The sequence below is a fragment of the Podarcis liolepis genome (assembly GCF_965112155.1).
Source record: "Podarcis liolepis genome assembly, chromosome: 11".
NCBI lineage: Eukaryota > Metazoa > Chordata > Lepidosauria > Squamata > Lacertidae > Podarcis > Podarcis liolepis.
In genome coordinates, this window is record NC_139565.1 from 36,270,170 (window position 1) to 36,287,147 (window position 16,978).

At 41.4% G+C, this 16,978-nt stretch overlaps 2 protein-coding genes across 5 annotated transcripts in view; one reads left to right on the forward strand and one right to left on the reverse strand.

Moving 5' to 3' along the window:
- Positions 1 to 16,978, forward strand: part of NSA2 (NSA2 ribosome biogenesis factor) — a 370,209-nt gene that overhangs the window by 337,283 nt on the left and 15,948 nt on the right. The gene's annotated exons all lie outside the window — the stretch shown is intronic.
- GFM2 (GTP dependent ribosome recycling factor mitochondrial 2) overlaps positions 1 to 16,978 on the reverse strand; it is a 41,396-nt gene that overhangs the window by 15,106 nt on the left and 9,312 nt on the right. For all 4 annotated transcript variants that reach the window (XM_083465275.1, XM_083465273.1, XM_083465274.1 and 1 more), the window contains exons 6-20: positions 12,981 to 13,069; positions 12,143 to 12,231; positions 10,166 to 10,226; positions 9,827 to 10,012; positions 9,123 to 9,203; positions 7,424 to 7,572; positions 6,865 to 7,005; positions 6,675 to 6,774; positions 6,022 to 6,211; positions 4,843 to 4,919; positions 3,434 to 3,572; positions 3,149 to 3,334; positions 2,152 to 2,267; positions 1,127 to 1,309; positions 485 to 663 (exon numbers count right to left, since the gene is read on the reverse strand). In XM_083465275.1, the coding sequence (XP_083321401.1) occupies positions 538 to 663; positions 1,127 to 1,309; positions 2,152 to 2,267; positions 3,149 to 3,334; positions 3,434 to 3,572; positions 4,843 to 4,919; positions 6,022 to 6,211; positions 6,675 to 6,774; positions 6,865 to 7,005; positions 7,424 to 7,572; positions 9,123 to 9,203; positions 9,827 to 10,012; positions 10,166 to 10,226; positions 12,143 to 12,231; positions 12,981 to 13,069 (1,913 nt within the window). In that variant the 3' untranslated portion in view covers positions 485 to 537. The remainder of the gene's footprint in view (positions 1 to 484; positions 664 to 1,126; positions 1,310 to 2,151; positions 2,268 to 3,148; positions 3,335 to 3,433; positions 3,573 to 4,842; positions 4,920 to 6,021; positions 6,212 to 6,674; positions 6,775 to 6,864; positions 7,006 to 7,423; positions 7,573 to 9,122; positions 9,204 to 9,826; positions 10,013 to 10,165; positions 10,227 to 12,142; positions 12,232 to 12,980; positions 13,070 to 16,978) is intronic.

The following is a 16,978-nucleotide window of genomic DNA, read 5'->3' on the forward strand; positions in this document are numbered from 1 at the left end:
CGCTGCACTCCAAAGGCTTCAGGCGGCTATCCCTGAAGCCTGGAGAGCAAGAGGGGTCGGTGCGCACCAACACCTCTCGCTTTCCAGGCTTCAACAAAAGCAACGTGAAGCCTCCGGGGCATGGAGGAAGCGCCCCCTCTGCGCTTCGGAGGCTTCTTGTTGCTATCACTAAAGCCAAGGAGCCTGCATTTGCTCCATAGGACGCACACACATTTCCCCTTAATTTTTGGAGGGGAAAAGTGCATCCTATAGAGCGAAAAATACGGTATTCAGAATGAGACACAAATATTGCACAGCGTTCTACGTAATCACTGAAAGCAGACAACTGCACTAATACAGTAGCCTGGAAGAGGTAGTTGCTTCTGTTTTACTACTTCTGTGAAAATACTCTGCTCAAATTTTGTAACTAGCAAGTATTTTACAAGATACTCCCACTGTGTGCATGCTAAACTGAAGCCACACGCTTTGATGGTAGGAAACTTACAAAAATCCACTGCTGCCTTGTTAGAGGCAATTCCTTGTTCCTCCATGCTGATACTACTGCAAACCACTCCTCTTAAGCAGAGCAGCTTGCTCTGGGAGGCTCATCACTTGGTAGCTTGCCAATTCCAATGTAAATGTTGCAGAGCCAGATGTCAAAGAGCGCAAAGCTGTTGAATAACCCTACAACAAAAACCAATAGGTAATAATTACTTTTATGGAAGTTGATCCATACTAGGTTACACAACTACTACCTTAATTTTTTTAAAAAAAATCATTCCACTGGAACCATTAAGTAGTTAATTCCTAGAAAAGCAGCCACCGCTCTGGTTTAACCCCAGTTAAAGCTCTCTGCTAAAGCAAGTCTAGAAACGTCTGCCTCTTAGTACTGCTGCCAATCAAACTGGACAGTATGAACTAGCAAGATGGATAACCATCAGTCTACCACAGAATAAGACAACTTTATACAAAAATCTCAGCACCATCAAAAATTATAGTTCCTACTTTTCATGAAAAGCAACAGTAGTTAAATTCCACACTTGTAGTGTAGGCATGCCTTGCTTTGTTTAACAGAGCTGCAAAACGCCCTGGTAACACAAAACAAAATAAATATGCAGCATCCGTTTTGAGCACCTTACGCACATACCATCATTTCAGCCAATGGAACAGATGCAATTACAACTTGGTTGTCTTGGCGACCCTGAATTTCCTGAATGCTGCCTCTTCTCTGTGCAAGGTCACCCAGTACAGCACCAAGGTGATCTTTGCCCACTGTTATTTCCAGGTTCATGAGAGGCTCCAGCACTTGTTTATCAGCTTTCTTCAGAGCCTAACAAGCAGAATAAGAACATTCTTAAAGGCAAATGCTTTTTCAGTACAGTCATCAATATACATGACACTAACATACCACAAGATTAATTTGTGATCGCACCTTTGCTTGTTGTGCATGAGAATATCAACAGAAGTAAAGCAAATAAATAATCGAACTGAATATACAATAGGCCTGGAACTTAACACGCAATTTACTTATGCCATCGCAGCCTTGTGCGTGTCATCAAAAAAGAAACAGAAGGAAGAAACTATTGGAATGGGTTGTGCGAGATCTCAAGAGAGCCTCTAAGTAAGGCTCAAGAGAAGCTGCTAAGCAAGGCTTTAAAAACTCTTTCTGTGGCAGGCAAGGCCTTGCTCAGCAGGCTCTGGGAAGGATGCAGTAAGCAAGGAGGGACAATGCCTGCTCTGGACAGGTAGGGTTGCTTGAGGAGTGGTTTCCAGGGGTCTTCCTGACTTTACATGATTTTGCCTTTTCACATGGACCCCTGGAATGTAGCCCCCATGTAAAGTGTGGGCCTCCTGTACATCTGAAATTGGGCATATTACAATCCTGAAGATGCCACCAACAGACTATACCAGTGGTTCCCAATTAGCTAAGTACTGCAGACCCCCTGTTTTTCGAAAGCCAAGCCATGGACCCCCTACTTTGGAAAGTTTTGATATGTCTATGGTAGTTTTTGTTATGTGAATGGTGCCATGGACCACCTGGGGTCCGCAGACCACCATTTGGGAACCACCAGACAATACCATTAAGGGAGAATCTGTTTAACCCCTCTGTAATTCTGTTACTTTGAATGAAGACTGCTGCAAATGACCTCAGAAAGACAGTTGGACTTATACCTTTTGCATGCAACGGGAAACACAAGCAGAAACCATTGTCAGAGATGTATCAGAGTTTACAGTCACTGCATGTACCGTCACTACTACATCTTGAACTGGAAACCCCAGCAATGGTCCTACAACATGAAAATATAAAGAATGCATTAACACCAAATGAACATTTCTTAGGAAGCTAGGAAAAGAATATTTCTTAATGTCTGCATAACATTTAGTTGACACTGATAGCAGCCAGGAACACAGAAATCTGCATGACTCCAAGTTAAGCCATTGGGCATTGGTCTACACTGACTGGCAGGGAATCTGTTGTTTGGGTCATCTTACTAGCCTTGAAAAAGTAAAAACACCCCAGTCATCACTAATTATAATCTACCTATCATTAGGTAAGGACAACACTGGCAAACAGCACCAGACACACAAGCTTTATTCTGATCAAACAAAATAGGGGAATATATATTTGCATTAATTTAGTTTCCAATTTTCTACTAACCCATGGAATGGGAAAATAATTGGTATGAAGAATTCAATATTTAGGCATGCTGAGCTGACCTGTTGCACCACCAAGAGAACACCAACTCTGATCAGAAACCAAAACTGACTGCCATGATTCAGCCATCAACTGACTGGATTGAGCTACCTCAGGCAACTTTTATCCATGGTTACTACTAAACATACTTAAAATCTCTCTCACAGAATTATCAGGGTTGCAGAGCTCAGAGTCCAGGCCACGCTGCCATATGTGTTGTGTTTATTTGTTTTTAAAAAAGAAACTTAAAAGATTTTCACATACAAATTTCAGAACACTTATTTTTTGCAGTATTTTCTTCATAACAACTCAAACCCAGAACAAGGGGGTAGGGACAGGCAAGTGGGGTGCAGATGGGGAGGAAGATTCTGATCATTATGCTGGATCCATTCCACGAAATGTCTTGGCTTGGGCTAGGCACTCAGAAAACAACAATTCTAATAAATTCAAAATAAGGATTGAGGTGGCTCTTACCTTGAAGGTACGATGTATGGATTCCATTTGCTATAGCTTCACGAAGGTCTGGCTGGAGTGAGTCACAGACGTTCTCTGCATACTCAATGACCGGTGCTGTTGCTGACGTTTCTCCCTCCCATGGTCTCACTCCCAATTCTACAGTCACCTGGTGGCGTTTCTCTCCTACAGTTCTGTCCAGCGTATCTGTGACAAAATAATGAAAATCCCACAGATCACACTGAACTTCTTGCCAGCAAAATTTTAAGTCGTTCACTTGCAGGTCCAAGATGACAGTTACTTTACCTATAGCCTTAGCAGAGTTTTGGATTGTTTCTCGGTAAGCTATCTGAAGAGGTCCCAGATAGGTCTCAAGTTTATGTTCACGTCTGATTCGGTCCTGAATGATCTCGATGTGCAGCTCTCCCATGCCACAGAGGATAGTCTGGCAAAAAATGTAAAAGTATTCTTAACAGTTACATCAAAGTCATGGGGTACAGAGGTGAGCTACTTTTATCTTCTTTCAAAAAGGATAATTCAGATGAGATAAAAAAAAACACCTAGATCAAGGGGAACAGCAACACAGCAGGAAGCAGATTGCATTTTTCAGTGACTTCGGCCAACGTTGGTTAATTTAACTCAACTGAGAATAGTGGGAGAACTCTGCAAAATAGATTAGCTTAAACTATGTTGTTGTTAACAGATCTCAAAAGTATATGAAAAGTATATGGCAAATCCAAAATTTCAATTTGCAAGCCAGAAATGAACTATGGGTTGGAGAATGAAAGGCATGGAGAATTAGAGGCATGTGAAAAAGTGACATAATATAAAGGGAATATACGAGTTTATAAAATTTTCTGGATTTAAAAACAGAATAAGTAAGGACAGCTTCATAATCTAAAACAGAATGCAGGTCAGTATTAAAGTTACCAGTTTGAGATACATGCTTTTTATGCCACAAAACAAGGCAAAAGAACCCTCAGAATATCCTTTACACTGGTAGCATTCATGTGGCTTCATTTATATTTTTCTCAATATTTAAAGAAATATTATCACATGTTATAAACTTATGGCATCTTAACATATCTAAACAACTTCCCAATGAAGTAAACAGGTGCCAAGTCAAGCTGTGCACAGTTTACAGGTAAAAGGTCACAGCTTTTAATGCAGCTATAAAAAATAAAGTTGTAAAATTTGTAACACTAATGCTTGTTAAACCTCCGTTTTTGTTTCTATTTTTAAATCACATCTTAGTAATAGATGTTTCTAAGGTTATGTTACAAACCCAAATGGGTTTTAAACCAGTTTAATCATAATGGCTTCCACAGAAGCAGCAGAACTGCATATTTATGAGAAGGGAAAATAATACTGTTACAGAAAACAAATTCCCAACATTTCTCATTGGAAAGCCATGGCACTTAGGATATATCTGCATTACAGACTTGAATTAGCCTAAGACAGCGCAATAGTTGTTGCATCCATAGACATTAAAAACACAGTCAAGGAAGCATCAGCATCAGTGGCGTAGCGTGGGTTGTCAGCACCCGGGGCAAGGCAAGTAATTTGCGCCCCCTAACCCGTGGATTTGCGCCCCTAACCCTAACCCCCAGATGTTGCGCCCGGTGCGGCCGGCCCCCCCTGCACCCCCCAGGCTACGCCACTGATCAGCATTATAATATTGGGAGAAGTTTAGTAATTGGCACTAAAGGCCTTACCTGCCCGGTGTCTGAATCTATCTTGACTTTCAAACTTGGATCCTCACGTTGCAGGCAAGCCAAGGCATTATCTAGATCTAAAATAAAAGTATTGACTATATATTAAGTATGAAGAGCACAATTGAGGTTTAAGTAGACTCTGCTGAGGATTTAAATAATCTGTGGAAATGAAAAGTAGGAGAGGAAAGAGGCAGCTGTTTTGCTGTGTTCCTGCTCCCCTTCCATCAAAGAAAGGTTGGAGTAAATGGCAATATATAGGAATAGCAAAGCCTTCCAAATACAGCTAAAGTATCTTTAGCTGTAATCAACCTATTGTTTCTGTACTGCTATACTAAAAGATTCTAGCTTCCAACAAAAGATAGATCAAAATTCCACCGAAGTGATGGAAGGAAAATAATTCAAATGCTTATGGTCCCAATGATAATTTCTCTCTCCCTCACTTCCCCTTTGAACACTATGTTGCATCGTAAGCTGGTTTTGAAACCCCTGAATCCATTTCAAGAAATCTTTGATCACACAGGGAGCTGCCAACCACGTCCATGCTTACGAGTACAGAACTTGTTCCTAGACCAGAGCCTTCCAAACTGTGTGTCACGACACATTAGTGTACCACTTGCAGTGTGTGTTGTGTGAACACTCCCAGGACTTGAAAGGGGTTCATTTAACCTCCAGTTTGCTAGTAAAACTAAATTACTGTGTCACGAAATGATGCATGTCTAAAATGTGTGACACCGGCATAAAAAGTTAGGAAAGCTCTGTCCTAGACTCTGAATTAGGCATTTTAGTCAATACTGCTATCCCTTGGAAGTAGAACAGAACTTCCAAAATGTTCGGAAACCAACGCGCCTTGTGATTGGCTGCAGGAAGCTCCTGCATCCAATCAGAAGCTGTGGAAGCCCCGTCGGACATTTGGCTTCCCAAAAAACATTCAAAACCCAGAACACTCACTTCTGGTTTTTGATCATTCAGCAACTAAGCCATTCAAGAGCCAAGGTACGACTGTACTTTAAACTGGCAAAGCCTATTCCTCCCCCATCCTGGATCTACCGTAAATGAGAAGACTGGGCCTTTTTAATATGTCTTCTTGAACACATTGTGCATATTGAGAAACCACAGAACGTTCAATTTCTTCAGGACTATGTATGAATTAAGAGCACACTTTCAGTAATTGCATCATACCTGGTTGTCTGGCCATGGAAGGCGGCTCTATGGTACAAAAGAAGACTGGCTCTGGAATCTCAATGCCGGCCAAGATAAGATTCTCAACTTCGCTGCTTCGACCGTGCTTTGACCCCACATTTCTTCCAGCTTGTTGAGCTGCAGCCATTGCTGACGCCTTTGACGAAACAATGGTGTCGCCAGTGGCACTCTGGGGGATGCCAAAAAGCACACGGCATGTCGTTTGTCAACATGTAATTGGTTTTCATTATTAAAAAGCACAGAAAATTAGCCAATTGCCAAAGGCAGTCTTTTCCCAGGCAATCCCAATTTGGGATGACAGCAATTAGAGCAACTTTTTGGTTTTGCTTCAACTCACCTTCTCTAATTGTTTTTCTTTGCCAGTAGAGAGAACCATATTGAAAAAACTGGGACAAAAGCTTCTTTGATGTTTAACACATTGTTAAACAAAGTGAACCCTTTGCTAGTCAGCTTATAGCTGCAGAGAGATTCCCTAACAGAACCAACAAAAAACTTACGTTATTAAAAAATAAAGAAGTCACTAGAGAATTGGGTTCACTTTTTCCCAGTAATATTGGGAATCAGCAAAATGTAATTCTCCACATTAATGTTGATGGACTTTTTCAAAAATGTTTGGGATTCATTTTCTTCACCTGTTTCAATCCAACTGTGAGGGCAATATTGCCAGCCGTTAGCGAAGAGATTTCTATTTGCTGATCAGCGAAAGGAAGAAGCAGGCGACTCATTCTCTCCCTGCAAGGAATGGCTCAGATTAAATGCTGCTCCTATTGAGGAATCCGAACAGTTACACTTGCAATCCTTTCCTCACCCTTTTTTACTCACGTGCAGTTTTTGCTAATATTATAGACAGCTGACTGAGGCTTCATTGTGCCAGAGTAAATACGGAAGAAAACCAGTGGCCCACGTTGTTTGTCATGAATAACTTTAAATGCTAGAGCACACAGGTCATCTTTATACCACTGCCTGCAAAAAGTAGTGAAGGAAAAATATAACATTAACGGATACTTTGGATGATAAAAAGTAGGGCATTTTATCTGGCTATACAAATAATCTGTTTATTGGTACTAGTTTAACAGAGCTAAAATAAAACTGCTTAATAGAAAAATGAGGGGCATGCACCATGTACCCTGTATCCTTTTAGGAATCTGCCTAGGAATGACCGAGTCCTGGGCTATGAAGTTCACATTGCAGCACACCAGCTGCTACTTACAATGTGTGGTCTGTGCATGCTTCCTAGATCTATGCCTCACTAGAGCCTCTCTCTCCTTCCCAAGAAGCCAGCCTATTTTTAATCTCCCATAAGAAGTTAACAAACGGTTTCTTTTTCATGGCTTTCTAACACATGCTTAAACTTATTAAAACGCATCATCTTCTTACTCACACGAAGTCGTAGCTGCGTTCATCTGGAGCAGGCAAATACCTGGTGACACCATCCAGTAATGGCTGAACACCTTTGTTTTTCAGTGCACTTCCACAGAACACAGGTACAGCTTTCTGTGCTAGGGTTACTCTTCGTACAGCAGAATGCAGCTGCAGAGGCACAAAGATTCATAATTTTAACAATGATCTACTTAAGAGTCAAAGGAAGAGTATATACAGCTCAAGCATTAACTGAGTTGCACCTTTGGATGGTATTTTGTTTTGGTCATAAGGTGTTTATCATATACATTATTCAAGGTTCTAATGAAAAAATACTTAAGTTATGGGTTTCTGCTTGATATGCATTATGTGACCTCAGAAAATTTCTTTTAGGGCTTATTCTTTTCTCAAGCCACCCTAAAAACAAAGCAACCGATGAGTGCTATGGAACAGGCTTTCTGGCCATATTCCTCAGTCTTCACCTTGCAGGCATTGCAAGCACTTTCCTGAATATACCCTTGACCCTCAGGGTTTATAATATTGCTGCCCACAAAAACCCCTATCCTTTCTATGGCTTTGTAGCTGCCATTTGGTTTTATGCCTTGTGGCTCTTGTTTCAACCTAAGGATTGTTTCCCATTATAAACAGAACATATTAGTAGGATATCATTTTAACACATTTTATGATCAAGTCTTCCCATAAAACCATGCAGTTTCTAGAAAGAATTGTCTTCCTTATTAAAAAGAAAAAATGTTTTAATACCAGTAAGACATGCAGCTTAACATTATGCACCCCAGTGCTGCCAAGGTATGCCCAAAGACTTAAGGGCACCCAACAGCTTTTTAAAAACTATTTTTATTTGCACAGTAGGCCCTACCGACATCCACTGTGTCCCAGGCTGCTTGTAAAACTTTTATCACTTTCAAAAGTCATGGGACTGTATGGAAGGGGTGCAGGCAACTGTTTGCAGCCTGCCAGCTCGAAGTTCCCCTGGATTCAATGAGCTAGTTGTGTGCATGTTGACTTGTATCAATATTTTGTCTCGACTAAAATACTGACATGGAGCAAAAGATAACTATCCAGTCAACTGCAGGGGGCAGTACCCTTTTATTAACTATTTCTAAATACAGTGCTGCCCCGCAAGACGAATGCCTCGCAAGACGGAAAATTCACTAGACGAAAGAGTTTTCCGTTTTGGAGGTGCTTCGCAAAACGAATTTCCTATGGGCTTGCTTCGCAAGACGACAATGTCTTGCGAGTTCCTGCTGGTTTTTTTCCCTCCCTCCCTTTTTCTAAGCCGATAAGCCGCTTATCAGCTGATCCGATCAGCAGATAAGCCGCTAAAAGCTGCTAATAGCGCTAATCCTTCAATGGGCTTGCTTCGCAAGACGAAAAAACCGCTAGACGAAGAGAATCACAGAACGGATTCTTTTCGTCTTGCGAGGCACCACTGTACTGTCAATACATATCATGCACCTACTGATTCACAACAGCTTTACTCTCGTCTTCCTTCCTTCCCTGCCTGCTGCCATCTCTTCACTCCCTTTACCAAATCACATTCCTGCAGGTTTGCCACAGTATCCTAGCATTCTCTACCAAGCGTTAATAATTTGGTTGCATCACACATGCAGGAAAAAGGCACTCTACCCTGTTATGTACAAATACAATAAAACTGTAATAATATGCAGTTCATATAATAAACAACCCCCAGAGCCATGTACCTTATCAGCTGGCAAGGCATCAAAATTCTCACTGAAATCCCCAAGGACCAGCTCAGCAAATTCATCATCCAGGTCTGCAACCTTATGAAGAGAAAAATAATAATCTACACTACTGTCATTACACACTATTCAAGTTAGTCCACCAAATGTCTGTTTGACTATCTGCAAATCACCAATTGGCATGTAAAAGAATATATAAAATCTAAAAATATAGTATTTTAGAGTATTCAGCAAAGTGAAAATATAAACTTCCCTAATTCTGCTTTTACATTTTTAGCCTCTTTATCTCCAACCCAGAGAGAACAAGGGTTGGGCAAAGGGGGGGGGGGAGACTCTCATGGGCAGTTCAGGTTTTCCTTGGAGAATGACAAGGCTGCAGGTACCACAACACCGCTTATACTAACTAAACAGGGAACATTGTTTATATTGAACCAAAATTCAAAATTGGGTAGGAGTGTACAATTAAAATGCAGTATGTACAAATGGAAATATAGAACTTTTATCTCTCCTGGTAGTCAAATGTACAACATATGATAATTAAAGTATCTAGTGTATCATTATTTAAAACATCCCAATATACAATTTTATCAGAATCTCAACTTGTATGGCCAACAGTATCAGTCACTTGAGTTTTGGTTTTCAGACATATTTGCATTAATCAAAGGTCTCAACTGTTTTATATCATATTTACTTTAGAACTTTACTTGTTCTATTAAGGCATTTCTTGCATCCCTGGTATCCCTTAGCAAGTCAGGATCATCAGTTTCTTCCAAGGGTTTCTGATCAAAGTTCTTTCCATCATCCAACTCAGTTGCAGCTTTCCAAATAATTTGGTTCATGGTCACCACGTCAACTATTCCCCTAAAGTTCTTTCCTTCTCCAATTGGCAACTGGATGCAGTGGGAAAGAGAGAACAAAAAAAATAAAAATAAACCCAATTATATAGTAAGACATAGTAATATGAAGGAAACACCAAAGTTAAAATGCATCATGATTTGTAACTAACGCTAATTGTTTAAAAGTAAAAGTTTGTTTTATATTACCTGTAAAAGCAGAGGCTTAGCCTTCAACTTCTGCCTGATACTCTCAACTGCATAGGTGAAACTAAAGACAAATTATTATTGTTAGGGAGAAAATCACGTCCTTATCTTTATCCAATATGTCACTCCTCCCAACCAAAAAACCCCACCTGAGCCATAGATAGGGAACTAAATAAAACCGCTGTGTTTTAGCTTAAAAACACGCCAAAAAACTAAACATCTGAGAAAGGATCCAAATGTGGATATCTCAAGTTCAATAACAACTCTCCCAACTCATTGAACAGTCTGATTTTTTTAGGTAAAGGTAAAGGTACCCCTGCCCATATGGGCCAGTCGTGTCCGACTCTAGGGTTGTGCGCCCATCTCACTTAAGAGGCCGGGGGCCAGCGCTGTCCGGAGACACTTCCGGGTCACGTGGCCAGCGTGACGAAGCTGCTCTGGCGAGCCAGCACCAGCGCAGCACACGGAAACGCCGTTTACCTTCCCGCTAGAAAGCGGTACCTATTTATCTACTTGCACTTAAGGGTGCTTTCGAACTGCTAGGTGGGCAGGAGCTGGGACCAAAAGACGGGAGCTCACCCCGCCGCGGGGATTCGAACCGCCGACCATGCGATCGGCAAGCCCTAGGCGCTGAGATTTTACCCACAGCGCCACCCGCGTCCCTATGGGTCCAGACAGCGCCCATGGGTCTCAAACCGCTGTAAGCAATTAGGGGATCCAAGCAATGCTTTGGTCGATGGAACCGCTGGGCTGAGCTGAGCTGGCCTGATTTTTTTAGCCACACACAAAAGAATTCATCTTTAAATAATATGCACTTGTGGTTCATTAAGTTAGAATGCAAGAAACCACATGCTAATAACCAAACCCCTGGCTCATACCAGCAGCAAGACCCATCAAACCCAGCACATCCACCACAACATGTAGCTGTACTAACAAAGAAGTAGAACCTAGGCCTGAGCATCAGCAGCCACAGCTACTGGTTGGGCAGCAGCTTGCTATACTGGCCAATAGTAACAAGCTGCTGCCAAACCCCCGTTTAGTAATAGAGGTGATAGCCTGGAATCAGCAGGTAAAGTCATGGTGCAGAAATTGTGCCCATGTACACAGTCACATGTACCACTCTGGCATGTATGAAGCTGCTAGACACACAGGAAAACCAGGGCAATAAATGAACAGACTAACACTTTCACCATCAGGGAGTCCTGTTTGCAAGGCAGGCTGCCATAAACATTTGAGACACTGCATCTCAAACAGCTCAATCCTTTAAAGACATTTCTAGGTTGCCTGTTAAGGAGAAACTTTCACAAACGAGCTTCTAATGTGTAAAACACAATACCAAAATTGAATCTGACAACAATATAACCAAATGCAGTTAACAACCAGCATTAGCACCTTAAAAATAGTTAATTTCCAGCCAACACAAAGCCTATTTAAAAACAGCTAAGCCCATCTCAGTCCGAGAGAAAGCAACTCAAAACAACCTGGGCCTTAGAGCCTTTCTGAAGACCTGAATTGATGGGACCATATGTACTTTAGTTGGGATTTTCCACAAACATGACAGGACCAGGGTGTCAGTTATGCAGATTAAGTACATATTTTGCAAGCATTTAACTTCCTTATCTGAATATTTTAAAACTGTCTTGCAAATATCCAGGTTTTTTAAATTCACACCATTCTTTTTTCAAGCCCACCTTTTCATACATACTTATATCTAAGTTATTTGTAGAATTAAAGGATGAATCAAACAAATATTGTAAAGTTACCCTGTCTGGTGACCAGGAAGCATCCCAAGCAACCAGGCAAGTGAGCATTTTTGTAAATTTCACATAAAAGGAATTAAAGCAACCACTACACAGTTAACGTTCATGTGTTGTTAAGTCACACGAATCTTGTATAATCAGAAACCACCCTAAAATATAATACAATCGATCAGCCTTTCCTTGCTTCACCAACCCTGGAAAGAAATAGACATCTTAGTACCTTGCTCCATTTTTGTCCATCTTGTTTAAGAAGCAAATCCGTGGAATGTGGTGCTTGTCTGCTTGTCTCCACACTGTCAAAGACTGAGCCTAAGGCAAAGATGGAAAGTGTCAATCCTTTCAGCAAAACGGGTGCCTGCTGTCACCTACAATTGTGTAAACGCTTATTTAACACTTGCAATGTATGAGGCATCAAAATGGGCATGGCTCCTACTCAGAAGGTTTGCAGTAAGACAGATGAGACAAGATGTAGAGAAGTCAAGAGACTGAGTGACAAATGAGATGGATGAGGAATGGAGCGGGGGAGTTGGATGGCAGCTGGCAGGCACCTTCAAAGAACTGGAGCTCTTTTGAAAAAACAACTATAGTCAATCTGCAATATATGTCACTGAAATTAGTATGTCATTAAAACCTCTGGGTACGGTACTTGTTGGGCAAACAAGGGAACATGCTCTTCTTGCATACTTCAAGAGGCATCTCACTAGCTTCTACTGGAGAAAGAATGCTAGTCCAACACAGCATTTCTTATGCTATCATGCAGATGCTGCCATTTTGGATCCTCAGATTAGATCCTCAGGATAAACGTTCATAGCTGTGGGGCTTGCATTTTGCAGAAATGGGGGCAGCTTTGACACATGGGCAGCAGATCACTAACCACCCCCAAAAGGCTCTTGTCCTGCCTTTACCTCCATCTGACGACATACGCTCTCCTTATAATGTGAGGCAAGCATTTGCTGGTGGAAGTGAGCATCTAGGCCTTAAATTCTCATCAGTTAAAATCATGGCTATAGAAACAGGACCAAAGTGAGGTAGTCACAGCACACGGTGGTCATTCTTACTTCCACACCAGCCGAGGCATCAAATACAGCCACTGCTCCATCCAGCACTCTCAGTGAACGTTCCACCTCCACTGTAAAGTCCACGTGACCTAACATACAATTTACACAGAGAAGTAACAGAGGTCATAAGAATAGTAACGCTTTAACAATATTAGAAAGGCAGCATGTCTTCACCTAATAACTTTTTACTGGTTTGTGATGAATAGGCACTCAGTCTAAAACCACAACAGACCCGGACTTCCGGGGTGGCGCCACCGGCAATGGCGGACTCCCTCTGAACTGGAGGGACTGGCTCCGCGGTAAACAGGGTCTTCTCCGCTACGGCGAAGCGGGGACCCTTTTAAAATCACAGGCGGATGAAGCCTGTGACCGTGGGACTCGGCAGGCACCTCTAGCGCCCCCCCAATCCGCTAAGGAACCCACTAACGGGCTCCGAAGTGAGGAGGGGGAAGCGGTGCGGTGCTGTGAGTCAATCGCTATTTCCGTGGAGCGAAGCCGCATAGCTGTTGCCGCAGAGCGCTGCCTTTTTCCTGGGACAATTTGGACTCTAAAATAAGCACCTGTGAGTACCTAGAGTTTGAACAATTGGATATCAAACAAAGATTTGTGAGTAGGACAGAATCGGACTTTAAAAAATTTAACTTGAATTTGGTATGGAACGGAAAGGGCTAAACAGGAAGTCACCCTTCCGTTCTTTTGTAAACAGAACAAAGCAAAGGCAATTTAAACTAGAGCTTAGAAAATCGTCTTTAAAAGATTGGATTCCAACATTTTAAATTGTGAACCCTTTTTTTTTACTGTTTGAAGTGATTTTAAAGGGAAGTAATTTTCCTCCATCCTGATCCTGGAGTGGGGTGTCAGGACTGACGTGGAAGTTCATTGACCAAAGACAACTGCTTTTTGACAGATAGTTAAAAGAAGAGAAATTTTCCGATTCCACCGCTCCCTTTCGCATTTTAAAGGAATATATATGGACAAAGTATCTCCAAAAAGGAAATTCTGTAGCAAGAATAAACATAAGTCTTCCCCCTAGGGGAAGCTTGTGAAATTGTAACTAACTCCAGGGAACCGACAGCTGTTACAGAATAACCGTGGGAACAAGTATGTGACCTTGTAGGACAATGCATTCAGAAGCCTTGTTGTGTGCTTTTTACAAAACAAATGCTCTACTGGAAGAATTACATGAAAAAGTGAACTGGATGGTGACTTCGACTAGAAATCTTCAACAGGCAGTGGGAAAACATGTGGAGCCCACTCAGGATTTAAACCAGGAGTGTGTTTTGACAGAACAGGAGGTTGTGGCATTAAATCAGGAGTGTGTTTTGACAGAACAGACCCAGACAAAGATCAAAATAGTCTAGGGTAATGTAATGACAGAATTTTATGAAACATGGAATGGAAAGGATTTGCTGGGATAATTAATAACTAGGATACAAAGGAAGGGAGGAGGAGGAAGTCTAAGAAAGAAGGCTATGACAGTTAAGGGTCTGAAAATAATGAATTTGTTTCTAAATGTTTTTAAAGGTTAGGGTTTTTTGTATTTTTGTCACTTTGTTTTCTTTTTATTGAATTTTTTTACTTCTTTTTTCTTCTTTTTTACACGGTGGGAAGGGGTTTGCTTTTTTCTTTTTCTTTTTACTCTGTTAATTATTTTTATTCTTTGTATTCCCTTTTGATTCTACTTTGTTTTTCTTTTTGTAATATATTGAAAACTTTAATAAATATCTTATAAAAAAAAAATAAAACCACAACAGACCCTCTTGGATGAAACTGATGATCTACACCCATTCCAGTCTGCACCCAGGCCTGGTTTGGGGACACCCTGGTGGATGAACTTCAATAGAGAGCAACAGCAGGCGCGTGATCCTATTGATTCTCCAGGATCTCTCAGCAGCTTTTGACCCAGCTTATCACTGTCTCCTCCTGGATCATCCTTGTGAAATGGGAGGACACCGTTTTACAGTGGCTTTGCTCCTATTTACAGGGTCAGTTCCAGAGACACCTGAGCCCTCTGTTAGCTGATCTGCAGTGTGCCAAAGGGGAGGATTTTCCCCCAATTTAATATTTATATGAAGTTGTTGTGGGCTGCCATTAGGCAATCTGAGGGAAAGTGTCACCAGCATGCGGACAATATCAGATCTATTTCTCTGTAACATCTGAATCAGGAAAGGCCATGCATGTCCTAAACCAGTCTTTGGGTGCAGTCACGGGACGGAAAGTAACTAATAAGACTGAGATCCTATGGTGGGTAGTTCCATGTTCCTAGAATTGAGTTGTGTAACAGTTCTGGGTGGGTTTGCACTGCATCTGAAAGAGCAGAAGTGTAGCTTAGGGGTGATCCTAAATACAGTGGTACCTCGGGTTACATACACTTCAGGTTACATACGCTTCAGGTTACACACTCCGCTAACCCAGAAATAGTGCTTCAGGTTAAGAACTTTGCTTCAGGATAAGAACATAAATCGGGCTCCGGCGGCGCAGCAGCAGCAGAAGGGCCCATTAGCTAAAGCCGTGCTTCAGGTTAAGAACAGTTTCAGGTTAAGACCGGACCTCCGGAACGAATTAAGTACTTAACCTGAGGTACCACTGTAAATCACTGTCACTAGCCTGGTGAATTCAGTGGCTTACACATTACCTGCACAGAGATAGCATAGCCAGTATGGTCCATGCACTGGTTGTTGTGACTAAAGTCTTTGAGGGCACAAACTGGGAAATACTGGTTCATTCTGGAAAGTTCTGTTCTTTTCTGCTGAGGCAGCTGGAGATATTCTGATTTATGTTCTGTTATCTCAAGGTTACGCTGAACCAGACAGATAAATCTGTGAGCTCTGTGGGCTGGTTTCTCATTCTTAATTTTGTTTTCTAACCCTTCTGAAGGGTTTTTTCTTTTTGTAACGAAGTTGGAAAACCTTTAGTAAAATTTCTTCTTTTGCTAATGAACTTTGCCTCTGCGTGATTTATCAAGAACCAGACACATCCACTCCAAACAAACTTCTGCAGCACTGATATCCACCAGGACATGAAGTACCTTGGAATTTAAGGCCAAATTGTGTCACTGGTAACCTCGCAATTACACTACCGTAACACACTGTATGTGGAACTACCCTTGTGTCTGGTTCAGAAGCTGCCGCTGATGCAAAATGCAGCTACTAGAGTGCTTAGTGGGTTGAAAGATCTGCACTGGCTGCCTATTAGCTGCCAAGCTAAGTTCAAAGTTTTGTTGCTGACATTTAAAATCCTAAACAACTTGGCACAATGGTACTTAGCAGACTACCTCCCATGGTACAGACCAAACTGATAGTTAAGATCTTCTAAGAAAACCCTACATGTCATTCCATGTCCAGTGGATTGTCACTTGGTGATAGCACCCACTCTCTGAAAAGAGCCACAGACAGTAATGCTTTTAAATGTCTGTTAAAAACTTATGTCTACCCAAGTTTTCCTGGACTCTGATCCTGAAATAGACAAAATTATAAACACAACATGCATCAAACAGATGATCCACGAACAAGCATATGGCCTTTGTGGATTTAGCCAGTTACATTATGAAACCAACTTACTTAATGATTCCAGTAGTAGATAGGTAGCCGTGTTGGTCTGCCATAGTCAAAATAAAAAAAAATCCTTCCAGTAGCACCTTAAAGACCAACTAAGTTAGTTCTTGGTATGAGCTTTCGTGTGCATGCACACTTCTTCAGATACACAGTGTATCTGAAGAAGTGTGCATGCACACGAAAGCTCATACCAAGAACTAACTTAGTTGGTCTTTAAGGTGCTACTGGAAGGAATTTTTTTTATTTTGCTTAATGATGTTAGGGTTTTTATAGTAACAGACCATAGTCAGCAGGAATTTCTCCAGCAGATAGAGAACTTTTACATTCTTGCACAGCTCCTATTCTTTTTAATTGACATGATACAGGGGAAATTCCCAGGAGAATTACACTCATTATATAAGTACATTAATTGAAAAGTGGAAGTTTCCAAGACTTCATCAAAAT